Consider the following 23,967-nt stretch of genomic DNA (forward strand, 5'->3'; position numbering starts at 1 on the left):
CAGTTACGTTCCTGTTTTGTTATGCAAGGGGCAGAAACAGCTGGAGAACAGCAACCTTCATTTGTGGTCCCTTTTTAGCAGGGCTGGATGGGAGCCAGCAGATCTGCATATAAAAAAAAAAGCAAAAATTGGTGCCACATGTCATGTCATAGAAATAAGCAGTTTGAGACAAAAGTATGTTGTAATGCTGGTCTCAAAAACCACTCGTCTCACAGACCAACCTGATTTACTGTAGAATGGTCATTTGCATGTGCGCAGAGGCAAAGTTGAATGAGGAGGCAATTTTCACTGTAAGTATACTGTATACACAGGTTGGGGAGACAGGTTGTTACGCTTTCAGCTTGGTTCTAATATGAAATGAGAGAATTTTGAAAGTTCTCTTAAACATCTGGAAAGACTCCTCTGTGTTTCAAAAGAGTTAGCCCAGGTCTCCCATAAGAGACTTTCCTTTTCAGTTTGTGTCCAGTGCCTTGTTTTATCAAAGTACTATTCAAGCAAATTAAGTGTCACGGTCGAGTCGGACAAGCGACACGTGTGCATTCTTATACTACAAGCAAAGAAGGGGTATTTTATTACTACAAGCCAGCAAATTTATACCCATTACACTTGTTGCCTGGTACATATGTCTGTCCCTTATTGGTCAAAAAGTTGTCGGAAGTTGTTTTTCTTACCCCTCTTTGGGCGACTTTTTCAGGTTCCTTATCACAACTGCAAACAGTCAACGCGTTTCTTAAACTTAGTTTCCCAGCCATGCTTCTCATCCTTTCTTGTTCTCTCGCGGGAACACTGTAATCTTGTCAAGGTCAATATCCTCCCCAGCCCCTTGGTCCAGCCGAGGCCCTCCACTATTAAGTACTTCTATTAAGTACATTACATTAATTGGAACTATTAGAACATTCATGTTGCAGATCATAAAATTTTGGGGAAGGGTTTCCAAGTGCAACTTGAGAGTGTTCTTAAAACCTTTGTTTACAGAGAAAAGCTTATGCTTGTCAAGTATCTCCTCTGATACAAGGAAGCAGTGTATAATGTGACTAAACAGATTAAAATGAGGATTAGCTTCTTACCAATACTGAACCTGATTTTCTGCCTTAGAGTCTTTCCTGAAATCAAGCTAATGACCTCTTTTGGGGGGTTGGTGGTGGTGATGTATCTTTTTGTCATACTGAGGGGAGGAAAAATAAGACCTTTAGTACTGGGACATGTATGGGTGGCAGCACATGTATAAATCCTCTGATTATCCATGGGATCCAGTAATATGCTTGCAAGGAATGTGCAGTTAGCATTTTCAGTCTTGTGATTCCGGCATGTAACGATGGACAGCACAAAAGAGGATTGGGGGGGGGGGGGGGGGTGGGTAATACAATGTACAATAATTGTGATCCATGGATGAAAGCAGAAGTTGTACAGTGTGACGTTTGGATAGCAGGGGCTCAGAATGGGTAGGATTGGTGAGAGGTGGCTGTGCAGATACTCTGAGCAGTTAATTCATTCCAATACCTACTTCACGCTTAAAGTTTAAAGAAAAGGAAAATGAATCCACATTAGGTCCTTTTTTCAATGAAGACAGTTTGTAAAAAGATTATTCAAATGCAACCTGCAATTTAAGAATGTACGTAAATCCCTGCCTGCTCTGCCAGGGCCTGGCTTGATGAAAGGGTAATGTGAGACAGGGCAAGAGCCCTGATCCTGGGGAAGGAAAACACGGGATGGGGTGCAGAGGGAGTCTTTTGTCTCTGTGAAATTTTAGTGCAAAACAGAGACGGGTTCCTCCAGCCCAGAGTGGGATTTTCTGGAGGGAGAGTGCCCCATCCCGGCGCAGCAGAGACGGGAGGGGAGAGCTGGGGCACGGCTGACCACGGCGGCAGCAGGATATGGCTGGTGCTGAAGCCCTCCTGTGCCACTGAATTTATTTGCTTTCGTCTTGACTATTTCTTATCTCCTTCACCGCCTGCCCGTGTGATCCCGATGGTGAGATCCTCTACGTTTTGCAGAGCTGCTGGTTGATTCAAGCGGGGTCGCCTGAGCTGCCGTCGGAGGCTTTATCAGCCGGAGGTACCAAACCACTCTCTCGCAGCAGGTAACTTCTGCCTGTGGCATTTTGTGATTAGCAGTATCAGCGTAAATCCTGGCAGGCAAAAATCCTGCAGCCGGGCTGGTGGAAAAGCGGGGACCAAGCGGGGCATCACCACCGCAGCCTTCTCCAGAGGCGCAGCCTCCCTGTCAGTACGGACACTGGGATAAACTGGGTTTCAGCTGCTGGTAATCTGGTTTGAAGTCAAGTCAGTGGTGACCTGGTGAGTCATTTCAATGTGCACTCAATATTTAGGAAAAATGTCATAGGAAGTGCTGCCACTGGAGGAGGGAAAGGCGGACGGCACACAGCACCGCGGGTGGGGCGACGGCTGCACGGGAGGGAAGGCACTTGCTACCTAATGTAGACGTGATGCTCTGAAGTCACCAGCTGCTTTTAGTCTTAATTCCTCTGGAGATGTTGACAAAAAAATCCCCCAACAAATAAACAAACTACAAAGTGATTTGATCTTTTCTAAAAATCCATAAAAGTGAAATTGAGGGAAGATTTAAGAAGAAACCAGGCTTAGACAGATTCAGGTTGCTACCTTAAATATGTAATTATTCACATTAAAAATTTAGAAGATGGGAATTTTGCAGAAGATGACATATCACACACTATCTTGTTTCCCCCCCACCACTTAAATTGAATTTATTAACTTTCATGGGATACATGAGAACATGCTATCAGATCTGGCAGTAACAACGACAAAACAACCTTGAGGGAAATTTTTTGAGTATTTTTAACTAGATAGTACTGATGGGTATTTAGCCATCATTTCTGTTTGCTACCTGCAGTTGGTTCATATTCAATTAATTGCGGTAGTAATGACCTCTGCAGTCTGATGAGGCCAGGCTGCGAGCAAGGGCTTAGTCCATATGTAAAAGTACAGCTGCTGGACTACTGAGTGCTCTTGATGCAAAGCTGCCACAAAAAGTCCTCCGAAATGTTAGTGACTGCGAAATACATCGGCCAGCGTGATAACTGTGGTTCACAAGCAGAGCAGATTAATTTTCTGCTCCTGGTACTGACTGCTGCCTCACAGTAATTCAGTTTTTACTTGGGGTATTGGCTTTGGTCAGTAAATCCCTTTACTGTTTGCAATTTCTGGAGGGGGGGGCAGACTTCAGTATGCTTGGGTCATTAATCCTGGGGTCTGTTTTACTCTTAGTCCTGTGGGGCTTGTGTCAGGTCAACCCATGGAGCATCCCAGAAGGGTGCTCTTTGCTGACCGACCTTTAGCAGGAGGAGACAACACCATGGCACTCCTGCACTTCTTGCAATTTGCTGTGTGGTTTTGGCATGGCTAATGAGGGTTGCGCTCTGCTGAAAGTGATTATAGGAGATACCAAGTTCTAATTACCGAGCTTAACGCAGGTAAGTGATAAATGAGCAGTGTAGTCCTTGCTTCGGGTCAGCTCAGGTGTCTGCTTTAGCAATTTGATGTGAACCACTTGTGCTTTAACTTTCCCAAAACTAAAGGATCAGAAGCATTAGCAGCCAAACCAGGACAGAAGATGCTGAAGAGAAGACATACAGCTCTTCAACCTCGCTTTAACTGCTAGGTACTTGGTGAAGTGCAAACAAATCCCTTTTCAGTCGGATTTCCAAAGGTTAGTAGGGATTTTCCTAGCTGTCATTATTTGAGAGGTTTATTGTTATTTTTCCCTGAGCGTTGCTTTGTAATACTCTCTGTCCATGGATGAATTATATTTTAAGTTAGAAGTACATTTTACCTCCGGCAGGTAATAATAATAAGATCACTAATAATAATAATAATAACTAATTAGATCACAAATAAAGAATTAGATCACAAAAGCTTTTTGTTGAAGCTAACTAGCAGTTCTTTAAGTGCAGTTTTAAATTCTTTCCTGAAGCAAGGAATTTGTCAACTTTTGGAAAACTTGAGGAATGTTCTGTTTCAAAATTTTTAACATGAAAATTTCTGATGTCTAGCCTGTGTTGTCCTTGGCCAGCTCAACATCTTTATGCTTCTTTTAACACTGGCTTTAGCTTAAATCACATAGATTTATTCTTTTTCCTGGTATCCACCCTTCTTGCCCAATAATTTGTAAAGAATACCCCCTCTCTGTCACGGGCCCATTTTCTGACTAGAAAATTGATCTCTTTGTGCAGTCTAATTTCTCAGGCACTCTGGTAACTTTACTAAACTCTGGTAGCATCTGCTCCTGCATGAGTTCATCTTCCCTGATCACAAGTAGCCTGCTGACCTCAATCCAGGTGAGGTGTTAGAAGGAAGAACAGTGTTTTACTTACTGGTGTCCATCTAAAAAGCAGTAATACCTTTAGGTATGTTTGGAATGGGTCTCTCTTACTATAGTTAAGATTTATATCAATGGTGAATATTGATATGTTACTTGCCGGTCTCCTGGAGATGATTTAGAGAGAGTCCTTGACTCCTCTGTTTTTTACTTCCTTGCTTCCCGTAACCTCTTTTCTGATGCATACAATGGCTGGTTGAATCCAAATGTAAATTATTTTGGTAAATGAATTAGATAATTTTCCCTATCATCTTGTCCCTTGCTGCAGTAACACCCAAACGGGTTTCTAAAAAGTCAGACTTCTCGCACAGTTTCCTTAATCGAATGCCTTTGAAGAAGTTTCTCTTTGTGAATTTCACTTTTTCAGACAATTGACGTTGAAGCGACGTTTTCATCATTTTACTTCCATTTCTGGAAGCTTAACTGAAACAAATTTGCAATTTGAGTGTCTGTATTTAGGTAATTTTCTGGTTAAAATTGATGTGTTCTGTGCCTTCTCTTCCGTCAGTCATCATAATGACCATTTTCTGTTCTGGAAGACTTTTCTCCCTTTCCTTATATATATTTTGCTTTAGAGAAGCAAATGACAAGTTACACAACTAAAATGCAAGGGACGAAAGTTTCTTGGGTTTTGTTTTTTTAAAGGAATTGACAATATTTAAAAATGAAGCTATTGTATCATATTTGCTGTGTTTATTTTACGTAGAGATTTGACTGCTTTTTTTAATCTACCTGCTCTTGTGTTATTGTTTGCAATAACGTGGGACTCAAGCCACTTAGGTTTCTTGTGCTTTGAGACTAAAGGCTGGGATGTTGGGAACCAAGCAGTTTTCATAAGCGGTTTTTAGGAAACGTTTCCTGCAGCACATAGCAATAGCAGTGTCTGCAAACTCCAGCACCGTTTGGTGAATTTTCAGATATCTGGGGGCACCAGGTGTCAGCGATGGGAATCACTTGGCCCGCAGTATCTTTATCCTTGGCCACAGTACAGGAAAAGTGTCAAGACTGAGTTTTCAGACTCATGAGAAAAACCAGCTAACCGTTTTGAGTTTTTTTCCTTTTTAATCCACAACCACTTGTTTGCTGGACTGTGAGAAGCAATGGGCATGCAGCACTGCAGCACTAATATTGCCAAGTCACATTTCAGTGAAGGATTATACTAGGGCCTTGGCATACTCCAGTCCCTGTTGCATGCTGGTTTTAAAGCCCCCAGCACTCAGAAATCCTCTTCACCGCTGTATCTCAAGGAGCTTTCCTGGCTATTGCTCGTCATCAGAAGACACTGTGGTCCCACAGATCTTTGTGTTTTTTATCCCAGCAGCTCACATGAGGTTTGTTCTAGAGAAACATGCTGCAGAATTGGACATCCCGACTTTACTGAATAGACTACACCTTGACTGATGTTGGCCGCCAGGAGATTAATCGAATAAAGGGAAAATGCAGTCCCAAAAGCTTATAAAGAACCACAAACTGTCCTGCTGTATTTATTCCCAGGTAAAATCCAAAGTGTCTTTCTCTTCCCTTCTGATGGGGATCCCAGCTCTGGTTTGCATGGTACACACAGGACTGGGTAGGAGCTGTTATATTCTCCTCCTTGGGGGATGGAGGGGAAGAAGAAAGGAAAAATCACGGCAATTAAAATCTCCCTCAGAGGATGAAGTAGGGGCCAGTTTAAAAAAACTTTTCCCCTGGATCAGATAATTGAGCAGTCTCTGTCGAAATGCTAACATCTCTCTCTGTAGGACCATCTCCTGTGCTTAGCTGAGTTTTTCGGTCAATTGTTCAGCAAACGAGGGGCAAACTGCTCCGTCCCACCTTTCCTGTACAGCCACGGGGGATGCATGCAGAGCAGTGCTGGGAGAGGAGGAGGGGACTCTCAACTGGGGTTAGATACAATTGGAAATACTCAATTTGAGGGCACTGACCTCCAGAGCCTTTGAAGAGAGAAACTGGGCTGATAGTCCAGGAGAATGCATCTCAGCAGCTGCTCGCTTGTTGTCCTTGGTCATAACCAACTCGTTTCTGTTACCCCAGCCTGCCTTCTCACTTGATAGCAGCATTTTCCATGTGCCTGGATTGCCTGGCTCCCTTTTTGTGGTCGCTCTCTGATAGAAGCAAACAATAGAAAATTTAAACATTTTTTGCTTAGCCTTTAGAGGCTGAATTTGCAGCCGGTTCAGCATCTCTGTTGCAGGGCTACAAACTATTCACAAGGAAAGCTTAGAAAGCCCTGCGCTTTCCAGTTAGGCTGAGGCTGGGATTGGCGTGCAGACTGTGACTTTTCTGTGGTCACGTAATGTGTTGATCACCTCTCTTAATAAGAGGTCTGCTTGTTGGCCTCTGCTGAGCCTTTAAATCCCTACTGCAGGCTGCAAATTTATCTAACTTGGAAAATATCCTATTGAAGAGTGTCATTGAAAAGACAGTACACTTTTCTGTGAAGTGTTAATGTTTTCTCCATTTTAGCTGGAGGTATTGACTGAACTGGAATCAGATCAGACAAGGAATTGTTTTGTGTTCTTGTTGTTTGTGCCTTTGGTGGAGTAACCTGATAAGGGCTAGCTCCCCACTTCTCTTTCCCTTGTGTGAGTCTCTCCCAGAACTTAGAAGAGAAGCACTCAGAAAAGGAGCTAAAAAAATGGGCAGAGAGAGTCTCTGAAGCTCCTTTGGTTTGGGGGGTGTCTGTTAATGCTAATTTGATATTCAGACAGAATCCTGTGATAGAAGAGGGGTGGAATTGAGTGTCCTGAAAAAGGTTCAGCAACAGCCTGAGGAGTAAGGAGTAAAACTTCCATTGTAGTTACGGGCTGTAATTACCTTCCAAAGGGGGTGGGGGGCAGTTTTGGGGAACTATATTTGGTCCTGTGTGATGACTCCCAAGTGTAACTTATTTAGCGACTTCTGCAGTGCTGCCAGGTGGCTCTGCAGGCACTGGCCCCCTCGCTGTGGAGGTCCTCACAGGCTGAGCTTCTCTGCATGTTTGTGCCAGCTTTCAGGAACAGTTTTGAAGTGCCACCTGTGGAACCAGTACACCTGGAGTACACCTATACCTGCATACTTGAGCGTTCTCTACTTCTTAGCAATTCTCAACCTTGCTTACAATGAGAGATAAATTCTTTTCTGTGAGAAACGCACTCACACAGAATTTTATGAATTTTACAAATTTATTATAGAGCAAAGGCAATTAATGTCTGTATCAGCGTCGTTCCGCTGCATGTCTAATGAAGCTACAGATGAAATTATGGCCTTGTGAGTAGCTGATTCCTGTTTTGCCTACAGAAGATCATGACTCTGGAGTGAATGTTGTTTGTCAGGCACTCTGTAGTTACACACAGGAACACACAATCCTAATGAGGATGCCAGCTCAGCAAGAGGCTGGGGATGTTCTTCGTGGGATTCCTTTCTTTTGGAGTCCCTTTCTTCCAGTGTCTTTCATCCTGGCTCACAAACCGGTATGTAGGTTTGCAAGTCAAAGGAGAATAATTTTGTACTTCAATGGTGCTGGCTTCTGTGAAGTGTAACTCACAGTATGTGGTCATACTTCCTATTGGACTGTTTAGGAGAGTTCTGTTCCTTTTTATTTTCTTCAGGCCTGAAAAGAGTGGATGACCTAAAATGGTGCTTTATTTTGCACTGCTATGTATAGGCTGCCAGAACATGAAGAACAGTTTAAGTGAGTTTTTAATGGTTTTATTCTCAAACATTACTTTTAAGGTTGTTTGCAGTAAGGTATCTGATTCAGATTTTACTAACTTGCATATTCTATTATAATTGGGTTTTCCTGGTTATCGCCATTGTTCCAGTGGTGATTCTGTTGATATATTTTCAGGACAAAAAAAGGAAGAAAACATTTGTACTCCCTAAAGGGCAACTTTTTATCTACCTTGCTATTATTTGCTTACTAATTTAATTCTCTCCGTGTAATGGCTATGTAAACCTTACATTATTTCATAACATTTAGCACCTAATTTTAGCTGGCATTCAGCCCTTACCACTGCCTTCAGATGAGATGATACCCCTGGATGTTTCATGCATTTCCATATAAAATTCTTACTAAGGTATTAATTCTGTATTGTAAAAGCCTTTTCTCAGTTGACTATGTATTGCACTAAGCCCAAATGCTATATTTCAACTACTGATTGCGCTCACAGCAGCAAGGTACAAGGTACTGTAGTGTTCTTCAAAATCCTGATGCATTTACCAGATCTGCTCAGATTGAATTACCTGAAAGGTGTAATTTGCATAAGTGTTTGTGGGTGCAAATTTTTTCACTGTCTCAGCAAGCAGTCTCTAGTCACACTATTTAACAATTACCACTGAACAGGAGTGTATAATTTTTTTATAATAAGCTCCATTCAGTTTAATTTACTCTGAATTTTTCTAAAAGTACTCTCTAACAAGATTGATTGTGAAAAACTTGATATGTATTGTGTATTTCTCAGTGCTAAAGATTTTCAGCAGAAGCAGCTCTTGCTTCTGTCTTTTGAGTGAGAAAACAAAGTTCAAGAAAACAGGCTGAGCTGTGCTATCCTCAGTCTTCTCAATTCTTCCACCTTGAATCCTGGATGGCAGATCTTAACTGCCTTAATGCTCTTTTAGGATGAGGGTAATTTGAACAGTGCTAATTTTTTCTCTGTCTCAGAAAAGACAACAGTTTTTGTTAACATAATGTGATTAATGAAATAAATTGCATTAATTAGTAATGCTTCTGCTATAGTTACTGATATGGTTTCAAAGTCAGTGACTTCATTTCAAGGCTAGTTTTAGCTGTTTTAAACTGCTGTCTTGCTTTAGGACATGCCCACTCCCTCACTGTGGAGAGCACCAGCTCTAACAACAAGCCAGTACAGATGGAGTTCAGTTATGAAAAAAGTGTTATGAAAACAGTAGCTATTTATTTGAAGGTTGAAGAGAAAGCCAATAGTTTTACCATATGGACACTGTTTTGCATGACCGCATTAACAGCATGATGTAAGTGTAACCTTTTTTCTTTAACTTGGTGTAACCCAAGAAAACTTCACAGCTAGTGGAGGTCAAAAGTGCTGTTGCATTGGGTTACGGAAAGCAGGGTGGTCGAAGTGGGGGGTGAAAGTGGCTGTGGGAGGCACAGGTACCAGCGTCCAGATGACTGGACTACTGTTTTATTCCTGGGAGCCTATCCTAGCTCCTACTCAAAGCAGGGTCAGCTATGGGGTCAGACCGGGTTGCTCAGGGCCTTACCCAGTCACATCTTGGAAACTCACCGGGACTGGAGACTGCGGAACCTCTCTGGGCAACCTGCTCCAGTGCTGGGCTGTCCTTCAAGGTAAAAAAATTTTTCTTACAGCCGGTCTGAACCTCTCCTGTTCCAACTGTTGCCTATTGTCTTTCATCCTCCCACCACACACTGCTGTGCAGAGCCTGGCTCCATCTTCTTAAGGGGCTGCTGTCAGGTGCCCCAAAACTATTTCTTCTCCGGGTTCAACAAGACCTGTTCCCTCAGCCTTGGCTCACAGGGCAAGTGTTCCAGCCCTGACCATCTTGGTGGCCCTCTGCTGAACTCGACCCCATTTATAGATGTCTTTTCTATATTGAGGCCCAAAACTAGCCTTAGTATGCTTGGTTTAACAAGCACCAAGTAGAATCAGATAATAATTTTCTTTGATCTACTGGCTCTGCTCCTGTTAATACAGCCCAGAACACTCTTGGCCTTTGTTGCTGTGTGAGTAATATGAGCCTCCTCAATACTGAGGAGCCTACTGAGGAGGCTTGCTTTCATTCAGTACCAAATAAAAATTGATTAGAAGTATCAGCAGAAAGAGGTGAGTGGCTTTATTGACACAACTTTGCTCTTGCTTCATACTTAGAGAGCTTTAGTGATCTTTTGATTATACAGTCCATGAGCTAAAAATTTGCAGAATGAAGCATGGCGTGCACAGAGAAGCTGAGGTTGATGGCGGCATGCTTTTCTTTAACCTGATAGAATTGCTGTGGTCCTTGCACAAGATTTTTCTTGCTATCTATTTTGGGGTTTTTTAAACATCAGGTTAGAGAAATGTAGGTATCTGCATTTCTAAAACAACATACATCCAGAGCCACTCTGCCAATTCCTTACTATGTTTTATAAAAACGATCTTGGGACAACTGAAGTAAAGAGATGTCAGTAGTGTGTATCAGTAACGTGACTCACACAGCGCTATCAAACCGCTAACAAACAGAAAGCTCAATATGCAAAACCCAACAAACTGCCCTCATTGATGACAATAGAGTGAAGCTTTTGGGAATAATTAATGTATGATGTGAAACAATTTTTTTTTTCCAAGTATGCTTTAGCTTATACTGACACATCAGCAGCAATCCATGTTCCGTTCACTGGCAGTGCACAGCTTCTCCATAAGCAGCCTGATTTGTACTGAAGATTTCTGGGCAATGAAACAACTGAAACTGCAGCTGCTGTTCGTTTAGCAAACTCAGTCTGTTTTAAAAACTGAAACACTGTTTATTTGAAAAACTGAAATAAACTGAACCTCTGTGAACTGTATTCTGCTTTTCTTAAAAAAAAGAAAAAAAAAAGAAAGAAAAAAAGAGCGAGCTTTGGTTTTTTTTTGTTGTAGCAATATTTTTTTTTCCAGATACTGGATTTCTCTTTTGTGGGCTATAGCCAGCTATATGCTGAGTTTCCAAGGTTGAAAACTCCATTGAAATTATGAAATATTTTGCTTGTTCTCAAGAAAATATTGCAGCAAATCTAGCCTGTCATTGAGATCACTTGCTTAGGTACTTCATGGACTGCATAATTTACTTTTTCCTCTGGAATTGTTCTACATTTTCAACATCCTGCAGGCACCTGCACACCTCTGTAATTTCTATTGGAGGCTTCACCTTGGTCTGTGAGATCCAACAACCCAGTATCTTTGCAGTAAGGGTTCTGTTAAACTGGCTTTTGAAAATATGTTTACTGAGTCTTCCGTAATACAGTGGAGGAGCTCAGTTGCTCTGTTTGTCTTGTATCACTTCCTTCTGGCCAAAATTTAGATGAATTGAAACATGAAAAGGGTGTTTAATAATGCCAAAGCCATGGAGAAAGGTTTGGGAACTGTGGGATAAGGTCCTCAAGTCCAAACTAGTGCTGTTTGATCTGCAGTGTCCAAACAACTCCCCTGAGACTTTCTGCAGTGGTAAAGATGATGCTTTTCATTTCTGAACTGGTTTTTGGTTTTGGTTTTTTTTTTTTTTTTTGGTGGTTTTTTTTTTAAGTGTGGGCCATAAATTCCAGCCCAGTGAAAGGCTGCAGAAACTTATTTTCTAGCATAGGAAACATCTTTAAAGTTGGATATCTGTTTAGGGAGAGTGGAAGGAAAAGTAGCTGTGCATATCCATCAGCATCATGAGCTGCTCAGGCAGGTGTGAAGTTGCCCATATACCATCAAAGCTTTGTTCTCAGCTGAATGAAAAAAAACTTCCTGCAGTGGGATATGCCCTGAAACAAGATCTTAGGACTGCTTTGTGCTGCCTCAGCGTGTGATGGTGGCTCCCGTCCTCACTGCAAGCCAGGGGCCTGGGTCTGAGGGAAGTTACAACTGCACCAAGCTCTCTGACAGATGCTTCTGCAGTGGGTGGGATTTGGCCAAGTGTTGCCTGGGAGTGAGTTGGACATAACAGCTGTCATCTGTCCCCTGATTCATGGTTTGTTGGAAACCCTCTGCAGGGGGCTATGTTCTCTTTTGAATAGCTCTGTGGGTGCTGTTCCTCTGAAAGGCTAGCGTGTGACTTTCCTTGGCTGGGCTAAATGTGAGCTGAAGCCAGGGAGTTTGCAAAGAGGTGAATTTTGGTCCATTCTGGAGAGATGGGACATGACCGTAGGTATATCTTACTCCCATGACTGTAGCTTTACATTGTATACTTTTTGTGACTGCTTTTCGTGTGACAGCACATTTCCAGGCAAAGGAGTCAGCCTGGGGAATATTGCAGCAGTTGGAGTTGACCTTTAGCTAAACAGGCACAGAAATGCACAACTGCATGATGATGTTTTTATAGTAAGGCTTTCACTGTATAGGTAAGTACCTAACCAACACCCAGTAATGCTTTCTGCTTAGAACAAAGCTTTTGACATTAAAGAGCTATTTGGATGGTCTGAGATTTATTGCAGAAGAGAGGACAGGGCTGGGAGCAAGAAAAAGGCAGAGCTGTTTTAGTGGACAAATGCCAGGGTTGCAAAGAGGCTTTTTGGACCAGTCCAAGTGGAAAAGATGTGCTTGTGTCAAAATCCTGTAGCAGTGGATGGCACCACCTGCAGACAGTTAAAGGAGCCAGAGACTTTGCCAGTGACTTGTTTATTCCTGTTCTGTTGTTTGGCACCATGGGCTAGTCATTGAGGGTTTTGCAACTTGCCTGGGACTGTTTCATTTTGTATTATTTTTATCTCCCTGAAATGAAGCTTTTTAGTCAATTTGTCTTTTACGATCAAGCCTGACGCTTAATGCTGAAATGGTTAAAGATGATCTTCCTTGCTGACAGCTGCACTGGTTATGCTCAATGCAATATGTAAGTTTACTTAAAAGCTATCAGCACGCTAAGGTATATGAAAAATAATTATCCTGAGTGCTGTTGCTCATAGTTTAATTTCTCTGCCAGTTATGCAGCGGACAGTGGGAATGACCCAAAGGCAGATGTGTTTCTATGGCTTTGCTTGTTGGCTATTTTGCCAGCTGTTGCAGGTGAAACAGAGATCTCTACCAGACAACTTGCCTGCTAGTCTTCAAGCAAGCAGAAATGCTGGGTTTTTTTAAACAGTCTATTTGAAGCTGCCTGCTTGCTCATGTGTTCAGTCAGTACCCGAGCTTGAAACCTGCTCCCAAGATGTTCTTGGAGCATTTAAGTGGACATGCCGCTGGCCTCGGTAAGTCTTGAAGGGGTTGATCTCTCTGAAGATCAAAGATACACATTTCAATGGCAAAAACTTTCCCACTGTGCTTGGCTTAAGGAAAATTGTACCACACTGAACATGTTGGTGTCTGCTGTGTAACTTGTTCCTATACCTGCCTGTGGATTTTTTTTTTAATTAGTGATGAAAGAAAAGATCGCGGTGGGTTGCCATTACCCCTAAGATTAGAGTAAGGATTTCATGGCTCTTGGCTAGGAACCTCAGAAAGCATTTGTAGGTCTTATTTTTAAAGGTTCATAGCACTTGTAGTTGGGACTAGACAAGTTGGGTGTTGTCGAGAAGACAGAAAAAGTGGTTGGGTTTTGGTTTTGTGGGTTTTTTGTTGGGTTTGGTGGTTTTTTTTTCAGGTTGCATGGCATCATCTTCTCTTTGTAAAAACCAGTAATTGAGTCCAAATGGAAGACATTGTTTGCCTCATTGTCCTGATTTGGGAGTGTCCTTGCAGAAATCAGTAGGTATAGAAATCTGACATTTTGATGTGTTTGTAACTGCATCTTTAATGTCAGTTGCAGAGGTGTCATTGACCTTAACTGACACTCAATTGTTTTGTTTCTGTCTTTGAGAGTTGTCCAAAATAATCAAACAACAGAAAGATACTGTCCACTGTTCCTGAGAGCTTTTGTTTGTTTCAGTAACAGATTAAACATGTTACAAGATTTGACAATTTTAATGCAATTGAACTATTTACTCTTTGCTTCAGTAAAAAGATGTTTCTGAAAACAGGATCTAGTACACAATATTTGTGGCAAAATAGAGTTTCCCTGTTACATACTTAAAATTGAAAATGTTTTCATGATCTTAACTCTGCCTTTATATAGAATTTTTATTCTTTAATAAGGAAACATCTGGTAAAATCTTCATTAATGTTCAAAAAGTGTTTTGCTACAGTTCCCAACTTTCTATTATGTTCTTATTAACTTTTTGTTTCTTAAAATACTCAGTCTTTAATTATAAAATGTAATTTTTGCTATAAAACATGACCATGATGCGCTCTAATCTATAGAAAAGCAGAAGCCTTGCAGTTCTAGGAGAACTGTACTTGCTTATGGCTTTCCTGGTGAATTTCTGCAAAAAGTGATGTACATCAAACACACCAGGGCTCTTGTGCAAAGAGGCACAGAATCTGTGGGATCTTTTGTGTGTTCAACTTCATAGAGCGTACAAAGCAATTCCAAGATAGATCTTTACAGCTACAAAACAGAAAAGTCAATCTTCTATTTCCATGTGCTGTGTCTTCTCTGTCTCAACAGATGTAAGTGGAATCATATAAGGGAGTTTATTCTTGATTTGCACTTGTGGTTTTTTTTCTGGAATGAATTTACTGTTAGCCCTTTATTGTTATATAAATTGTTTACCCAAACTTTGAAGAAGTAAATTGAGTGCTATTGTAATAAAATGCCTCTCTGTTCACTTCCTCAGAACTAGCCTGGTTTTTACTCAGATAATGTTTGTCTTGTGTGTAGTTTTTCTTAGAGCCAGAAGATGCAAAAATTCTGCAATTGTTAAACAACTCAGTGAAAAATGGTAAAGCTCATATTACAGAGATGGAATAAAAAATCACTTTGTGCTAGTCAAGGATACCCAGAGGCTTTTCTGTGCACCGAGTTTTGTTATCCAATGCTCTTGTTACAGGTGACTTCCCCACATTGTGACCGATACATGCTCCAAAAGGGTATTCTTGGGTTTCAGGTATCCAGGTAATGAGCAGAGGTTGAATAGACAGGTAAACCAAACTGAAGGATAATAATACATGAGTACTGGCAAGCTGCCTAGATTGGCTTTGGTAAACATGATTCTGCAAGAGCTGCAGAGTGTAAAACGGGAACTGTGCTGTATTTAAACGATCAATCAAGAGGATTAGCCTGAGTTCCTTGACTGCTGACAGGTATGTTGCACGTAGGCATAAGCAAGTCTCTCATAAAAATGATGAAGAAACCAGGAAGATGTTTCTCTATCAGATGATTTATGTAGAGTAGGGAAGGGGACAGGGGATTCTGCAGTCTTCTTTGAGCTGTAAAGGGACAGATACTGTAGAGCTTTAATGAGCATGGCATTTTGGTGATTTTTGCATCAGACCTATGAGACATAGCTTGCACAAATAGTTAAGACTGCTCCCTGTGCAAATCTAAGGGATGCAGCTTTTATGTATTTCTGTCAAAATTGGGAGAACATCTGAAGTGCAACCGCAACTGTTATTTAGTTATGCAAATTAAATCCACAAAGTTTTTAATACAAAATTGATAGACATTTGTAGGATGCTGCCTGGGCCTTCTCCCACATTGCTTAGCAATGTTGCCAATGATCTAATTCTTGCTTTCACTATTTCAGATTTTCTTTCAAAGTCAGGAGGGAATGATATCTAATATTCATGTTGTTAGCATGTGTGTACTCTGGCACTATTGATCTGCAACAATAATTTTGAATAGACTTGCATTTGAACACGATTTTAGTGGTGGTTTTTTTTCCTTCAGTATCAAGCTAGCTTTTGCTTAATGCTTTGTTTTAAATATTATTCTGAAAGGGCCTTCCCTGAACGGAGTCATGGGATGTGAGGCTGCGAGGCTGATGCAGACAATGATAACAAGATAATAATAATAAAGATAATGAATAAATTTTGGTGTTTTACTCCATAGCAGTTTGATGCTCTGCAGGAAAAAATGGTAAACCTGGCAGCAGCATGGTGTGCCTACAGCAGAGACTTTAGACAGCAAACTATTCACAAGAGTTATTACTGAATGCTGATGGTCTTTTCCCATACAAAAAGAAAGCTTGCAATGGTTTCTGCACCTGGAAGGAGTATCCTAGCAACATCACTGAGGAAACTGTATGCCAGGACTTTTTTCTGAGTGCTTTTTGTTGAACATAGCAGCAGTTGTAAAACAAAGGTCAAGAGCAATTCAAGCTCTTCAAAGTGCTGTTGCTTAATTCATTTACTCAGAGAAATGTTTGTGTTGTAGTTTTATGCCTAAAGGATAAATATCAGCTTACAGAGTTATCCAACAGACTATCCAATTGCAGTTTAGTTCAACATGAATATCACTTAATCTAAAATGTCACTTCTGACTTGCGGGAAAATTACTGTTAGCATTTAACACTAGTTTTTACCTTGTGAAGTAACCAGGAGTCCCTGCTGCCTTCTGCCTGCTCTAGCAGCTGAGGGTACTCGAGGGTTTTCTGTGCAACACAGAACAGGGTAGCACAGAATGCCACCAGGTAGTGGGAACAGACTATCGGTCTAATTAAAAAAAAAAAGAAGAAAGCTCTTTTTTTTGCCTGAGGAGGTGTACGCAGTCATTGTTTTACTATATGCACAGACCTCAGGTGAGTCCCTGCTTCGTGCTTTGTCATCAGCTTTCAGGGAAAATATACTTATTTTGGGTTTTCCTACCTTATTCACTGCTACCGTGTCAGAAGTACTTGCTGGGTGGGCTTGCTCTTGCTGGTCTTGCCATCTTGCAAAGGGGAGAGGGCAGTGTTTATCTTTTTGTTTTATGGATGGGGGAGTTGAGGTGAGGGACTAAGACCCTTTTCAGCCCCGTGGGCTGGGGCTGCAGAGTTACTGGGAGAGCTGGGCCGTGCCCTAATTCCCTCTGAGCTTCTGCTTTCAGCATGCAGAACAGGAACAATGTTACTGTCTTTCACCAGGAGAGATGGTGAAAAAATGGAGCCTAAAAATGGAGTCTAAAAAATGCAGGCAGTTGTAACAATAGTTTTTGCCCTCTGCCCAGTCTAGTAGATAATCTCTAGTCCTAGACCCCGGTCTAAAAATGGAATTTTTACCATTTCTATTCAAATTTATGTGCTACACAAGGGACAAAGCCTGTTGCTGGTCTTTTTTTGCCTGCATTCTGACTTGGCAAAAAGATTTTATATTTAGATTATTGGATGTTGAACTTTTTCATTAGCTGCTTACAGAAATACAGGTTCTGCATGGTTTCATATGTAAACAGTCATCTAAAAGTCAGCAGTCATCGGACATCATAATTCTCTCTCTCAGCTCCCTGTTTATTAAGCTAAATAATGGTTTAATGTGGAATTTAGTATCAAACAAACTAACATGCTTAAGGTAACCTTCTGTTACCTTCATTACAAAGGCACTTGAAAAGTGCTAGAGCCATTTTCCTTTTCTGAGAAATATTTCCGAGTAATTTGCCAAAGAAAATTAGTTGAGGTTAAGGTGCTTGTTCTGAGGCAACACAAGAAATTTTCAGTGAAAATCTGTCAGCTAATAGAAAAAATGAAACGCTGTTCCATTCAAGCAATATTTTTTTTTCCCCTCCTTCTGGACTTCAGGTGATGTGACTCCTGCTCTCATGAATCCTCTCTCACAGTCACACTCCATTCCTCTGGCAGAAGGAATATGCCGTACCATATCAGACATGAATGCAGATCATGTGATGGTCACGCAGGAAACTTTAATGGAGCAGTTAGTGAAAAATTATCCAGGTAATGTGTTTGTTTCTCCCTCCTTTTAAAACTGCCTGTATCATCAAACTTGAGTTTCTGATGTTGGGCAAGCGATCACTGAATGTTTACAAGCAAAGCTGGCAATACGAAAGAATATAAATTAACTGGCAAGTGGTAGAATATGTGAGTATGCATACTCCTCATCAATCTGTGAGCATCACTAACATTGTCTTGAAGGTAATCCTTTCTACAGATTTTCATAAATCTTCTTTGAGAATAAGAGGGAACTGAGTGTAGTAGCCTGTTGAGAGTATGCCCTTTCTAGAGGCTGGGAAAGCATAGATGAGGTATTTAGGTGCCAAATATGGAACAGCATAAAACAGACTGTGTGTCAGATCACAAAGACTTTGAGTTCTCCTTTAAGAGACAGGAACATAGCTGACTTTGACGGCAAAGGGACTGGGTAGGTGTCTACATCCAGTGTTTGCTATCAAAAAATACAACTGGCCTCAAGTTCAGATTTGTTGGTCAAATTCCAGCCTCTTCCTTCCTGAAAGCAAATGACTTACACTAAATGAGCTTTAATCCTTCTCTTCTGATGGGGTAGCAGCCACCTCCCTTAAATGCCACACTTTCTTTTCAGTCTGAAAAATATTCAATTTCCTTTAGAGCTGCAAGACTGAAGTGTGTGTGTGCGTGTGTGCATGCACACACAGGAGACTTTGTCAAGGCTCATTACGGCCCTCTGCAGGAGGTTACCGTGTTTGATACTGAGCCTCCTCGTTTGAGTCTTAACCTTATAGCTCTGCAAACGTTACAGGTCGATCTGGCAGGCATTTTCAGTAGTGGGAAAAATTTTAATGCAACCCCATAAACTGGCCCAGAACTCTGCCAGGAACGTGATGTAGTCCGTATGTGCACTGAGACAACCACAAGGTAGCATTTTTAGGTCAGCCAGAAGTAGCACTTTCAAAGTTGGTAGGGAGAGAGCATATTTCTTGCTATGTTTTCACCTTGCTGGAAGCTTTCATTCCTGCGGGCAGGCGATCAGCAGAAGCCTGGGGCAGTAGATCAGATGTGGCTAGACTAATGACTCTGGGACTGTGACACCTGAGGGAAAACCAGTAGCTGAGACCAGTCTCAGCGAGGTAAGCTATTGTCATCTGACAAAATTATACAGGAAGCTTCAGAGAGAATGATAAAAGCCACTGTTAAATATCCTGCCAAGAGAGCAATGCTTTGAACAACACATTGTTTGGTTTGTACCTGGCAGAAGTTCTCTCATGAATATCGTATCCTGACAGACACAAAGAGAACATTCTTGCTTATTCGAAGGAGAACATCCTAAGCTCCATCACAGCAGTGTTGCAGTGACAACTAGAAACGCAGTTGGCCTTTACCTGCTTCCTCAGGGGTGACCTTGCCTCATCAGTGAGGACTGGCCGTGGCAGACTTTAAAAGGGTTTTACTGAGCCGTAAGACACCGGCAGGATTGCACCTAACCAGAGCCCTGGGCTGGATGATGTTTCTGTGCTGCCCTCACCTGGCTGGCCCAGGAGGGTTCTCCCTGACTCAGGCCCGCAGCCTGTGCTTGGCCCCAAGATTTGGGGCTGTCCTCCACGTGTGGACACTGCTGCAGAGTAGGGCTGTCCCTGTTCTGCAGGGAGCCCAGGGCTGTGGGTGGGGACAGCTGGGTGCAACAACAATTGCTGGCTGTGGAAGCTTAGCAGAATTGGTGATGTATTTAAAAAAAAAAAAATTAAAAAAAATCCTGCCTTTTGTCTGCTGATAGTGGACAATTTCATGTTGAAATTGAGTATGCCCTATGCAAACTTCAGTTGCCAGGTCAGTTTCAAACTTCCGTATGCAAGTTATTTTTTGGCCAGCTCCCATTTTATTTGAAAACTTATTTCTGATTTGAAATATCTGTATCTTTGGTGTAGGCATTGCAGTTCCTTCCCACAATGTCTTATATAATATCCTTGGCACTCTAATTAAAGAAAGGAAAATCTATCATACGGGAGAAGGATACTTCATTGTGACTCCCAACACATACTTCATCACAAAGGATGCCACAGAAGACAACAGAAGGGTCCCGTTGGCACACAGTCATTGCTCTTCATCACCTTCCATCACTTACCTGGTAAACATTGAGTGCTGTGCAGACCTAGTGAAAGAAAACATTCCTACGGTATCCCATTACAGATCCTGCCATTGTTTCCCTGACCAGAATATGCTCTGTGAACAAAGATCTCGGCAGCTAGTGAACCGTGAACCTAATGGAGGAGGTAGGAAAGGCTGCAGTGAATTGAAGCCTTCAGTTCAAACTCATGGGATCTCCACATCTGCTGAAAACCATTCCTGGGACACCATCAAATCCCTGACATCTGCAAAAGAGAAACTGAAAAGCAAAAGGTTTGGCCTTGGCCTTTTCTGGAGAAGTGCTTCCAAAAAAGAAAAACGTAAGAAGGAGTACTCCACTTTTTCAGCCCAGTTTCCTCCCAAGGAGTGGCCAGTCAGGGATGAAGATGACTTAGATAATATTCCACGTGATATTGAACATGAAATCATCAAGCGTATTAACCCTACTCTTACAGTTGATAATTTGATTAAACACACAATTTTAATGCAGAAGTTTGAGGAGCAAAAAAAATACATCAGTGAGGGTACCTTGGCTGAAGTGTCAATAGTCAGGCAAAACCATCTTTCAAATGACTGTCTTCAAAAGACAGAAAGTAAACCAGCAAAACACACCAGGAAAACCAAATCAAAGAAAGAGAAGCAGATTAGTAGAAGCAACAGGAAATTTCACATACGTGAGCTAACATCCCAAAATGAGAAACTGGAAGAGAACCTTTCACTGCCTATCATAAACCAACAGCCATTTGATATAGGAGTGGAATCCCATGTCATATATAAAAAACAAATTAAGAACCCTTTTCAGGGTCTGTCATGGAGACGCAACTTTCATGCAAAAGGGTACAAAGGTACTATTAACAGTCAGCTGAAGTCCAGGACTCGAAAGCAAGACAGAGCTTTACAAAGGCCATGGTCCTTGGACTCCTCAAAAACTTTTGACTATGAAACCAACCAGCTGACTACCGAAATGCAGGCTGACAAAGCTAAGCAAAACAAACTACTCCATGCTAGTAGGTCTTCCCTCCAACTAAAGAAAGACAGTTTAAGTGAAAACTTTAGTTATCTGCAAGGCAATACTTTGCAAATAGATAATAAAAGTAAATACTTTCTGGAGAGTACTATTTCTGAAGAAAACATCTACAGAGGAACAGTAAAAAAAAATCCTGGGCATATTAAAAAATCCCCTCACTCCTACACTGAAGATAATGGTGTGCGCAAAGAAGATGCAAAATTTTCATTATATCTGAAAGATGAGAATTGCAGGTGCAAAGCTGACGCTGTATGTGAGCTATTAGATCAAACAGCAAATGAATTTCAAAATGTCCATCTTTCAAATTATACAGCCAATGTCAGCCTGGTAAAAAAAATTGGTGTGAAATACAGACAAAAGACTAATAAAAAGAGTGAACTTATATTTAAATATGACTGTGCCAGCCATCCCGGATCAATGAAGCTGGAAAGTGAAGGATTTACGGATAACTGCCATCTTCTGTACCAAAAAGCACATGATGGTGACACCTGTAACTCCTTACATCTGGATGACAATTTTGAAGGCAATGAACCATGTCACCTGCCTCCTGGCCATGCTTTTTCAGATACAAGAGACTGGAGTAAAGCTGTGCAAAAGCTGGGGACAGCTATGTCCCTAAAAAACTGTAAGGTTAATACTTACCCTGCTCAGTACAACACAACTGTAAATAAACGTGACTCTGGGGAGCATGGATATAAGGAAAGTGCTAGTTTTGCAGAATCAACATATGGCTCAAAAGTGCATCCAAAACCAGGTTTCTCAGATGAAAGTTGTTTGTGCAGTCAGGTTCTTCCGATAGGTCACAGAAAGGAAGAAGAAACTGGCCTTACTGAATGTGCAAAGGCTTCAGCTGTAGCAGATTTCTGCCACACTGATGAGGCTGACTCAGATGCTGATACTTTGCAGAACTTCACCTATGAGATAGGCGAAGTAGTGGCATGCTGTGCTTTGGGGTCACAGACCAAAGAAATGAGAAACCCTCTGGGAAAAAAAGATCTGTCTTTTAAGAATGCAGGTACTATGGTATCAGGACAGAAACACCCAGAAGGGACAGAAAACCACAGCATTACAGGAGACAGTGGAATTGACTCCCCAAGGTAAGAAAACACATGTAACTATCTTAGATGTTTTATCTTCACACTAACAATCAAATTTAGGCACAGATGTTGCTGTAAATCATAACCCCCCCTCCCCAACAACAAAATTCTTATTATCTTAAAAAACTTGAAGTGGAAATACTCAAACTGTATAGTTCTACCACGTCTTTTTTACATGAACATTCCCCCTAAATCAGCTATACAAATGGTGCTGTTTATATTTTGCATTTGTTTTCATGAGGCAAGAAAATAGTAGGAGCTCTGCCTTGCAGATGGAGATGGCCAGGTGCATAAATGTTAAGAAACATGGTGACTGATAAACTCCTGTTAGCAGGCAGGTTCAGCTCACGTTGATCTTGCCATATGACATTACAGACATTGTCATAGTTTCCCCAGTTGTAGACAAAGAATAAGAAGCTCTTTATAGAGGTGTTCAATCAAAATTTAAAGTAGAAAATACCATCTGACTTGCTTACAATAGACAGGAGAATGTGTACATCACCTGAGCTAGAAGCTTCTGCTTCCTTTCACAGGGTACATTTTGCCTGTAACTATACTTGAAAAATCCTTTGATGGAAAAAAAATTGGTATGAAACTTTTTTTTGCACAGTTGCATGTGGAGAAGACCTACAAACTTGTTAATGAAGTTGGGAAGAACATAAGTTAAAATGCTGTGAGGGAAAAATCATATCAATTTTTTTAACAGCATCATGTGTTCTTAAGATCTTAAATGACTGGTATTTAACTGTAATTAAACCGTTTGAGTTCTCATTAGATATGTACTGTCACCTTGAGAAGCGAGTATATGGAGGAACAAATCACATACTATAGTTTTTAAGGAAATTCTGCTGATTTTTTTTTTCCACCTTAAGCAGCTTTTGGCTGTGCGCTCTTTCAAGCACACTTCTAGAGTATTACTTGGACACGAACACTTGAAATCTGTTGGATGCTCTTTAGCAAAATATATTTCAAAGGGTCATTTTGATTGTTTGTATCAATGCCAATTCTGGTACCAGAAGCTAAGCCAACTCAGTTTATTTATAGAATGTGAAGTCTGATGTCTAATAATTCCGTTATTTTAGATGGACTGAAAAGAAGATGAAGCCTCCTGCCAAATTCTGAAAGCATATATACTAATGCAAAGAGGAGGACAAAGTGGAAGGACAATTGCCACAAAATTCCTTGCTTCAGCTAACTCTGGTCATGAATATTTGATTTTTTTTTTTTTAAATGAGCTTTGTAAACTTTCCCTTCGTAACAACGTAACCATACTGTAACTGTGATCAGTCACATCTGTGAGGCTGTCTAAATCAAAGCCCTTGGTTAAAACTTCAGACAGTAGTATTTGGAGAACGAATGTGTATTTCTGTTGCTCTCGTCTTTAATTAGTTTTTGCGTCTCTGTGATAATAAAAATGAGAACTTGTATACTTCATTCAGATCTGGAATGGGTTATGTGTTGCTCTGATAGGGACTGTATCAGTTGGACAGGACTGTTTTACGCTGTAATTTGTGAAAGTGCTTACTACTTGTGCCGCAGAAATAACAGCGTGCTCCATCTCCCCTGTCAGAAAACCAAAACAAATTAACTAGAGTTGCACGCACCTTGTTACTACAAAAATTCCTTTGAATCCTGAGGTTCTCTCGTCGTGTCCTGATGAAATCTCAGCTGTCCTCCTGAATCTGTTTGGTGTGTTTATATCTGGCAAGCAGGATTTAGCCTTTGCAAATGAAAATGCGTTGGTGCAGGAGACAACAGGTAAGGTCAGTGGCATTGCTTCGGAAAAAACCCTGCTGCAGGCCTGCATGCTCCCGCTCTGCTCCTGACCACCCCTTTCCTTCTTTTAAGGAATCAACAACCTGGCAGCCGTCAGGATCACTTTACAGCTTTTAGTTCAGAAGACTAATTTTGACTTCTTAATCCCGCTTTCTTCCTGTAGCTAAAAGCAGACAGTGCTGGAAGCACGCTGCTAATCACGAAAGGCTTGTGGTCCTTTTAAATCTCACAGAGGCACT

General features: G+C 41.2%; 1 protein-coding gene across 4 annotated transcripts; it reads left to right on the forward strand.

The window, feature by feature from the left end:
• The first annotated feature begins 1,659 nt into the window (after positions 1–1,659).
• STOX1 (storkhead box 1) lies at positions 1,660–23,349 on the forward strand. Of its 4 annotated transcripts, none has more exons than XM_049810401.1 (4): positions 1,660–2,297; positions 17,573–17,725; positions 19,630–21,952; positions 23,035–23,349. In XM_049810401.1, the coding sequence occupies exons 2-4, from the start codon at positions 17,593–17,595 to the stop codon at positions 23,072–23,074; spliced, it is 2,496 nt and encodes an 831-aa protein (XP_049666358.1). In that variant the 5' UTR covers positions 1,660–2,297; positions 17,573–17,592; the 3' UTR covers positions 23,075–23,349. The 4 variants fall into 4 exon arrangements, with proteins under 4 accessions (XP_049666358.1, XP_049666359.1, XP_049666361.1 ...); XM_049810402.1 differs by having other exon boundaries at positions 1,660–2,080; XM_049810404.1 differs by lacking the exon at positions 1,660–2,297 and adding an exon at positions 3,406–3,451.
• Positions 23,350–23,967: the final 618 nt, after the last annotated feature.

This window comes from Accipiter gentilis, chromosome 9 (genome assembly GCF_929443795.1).
Source record: "Accipiter gentilis chromosome 9, bAccGen1.1, whole genome shotgun sequence".
Lineage (NCBI taxonomy): Eukaryota > Metazoa > Chordata > Aves > Accipitriformes > Accipitridae > Astur > Astur gentilis.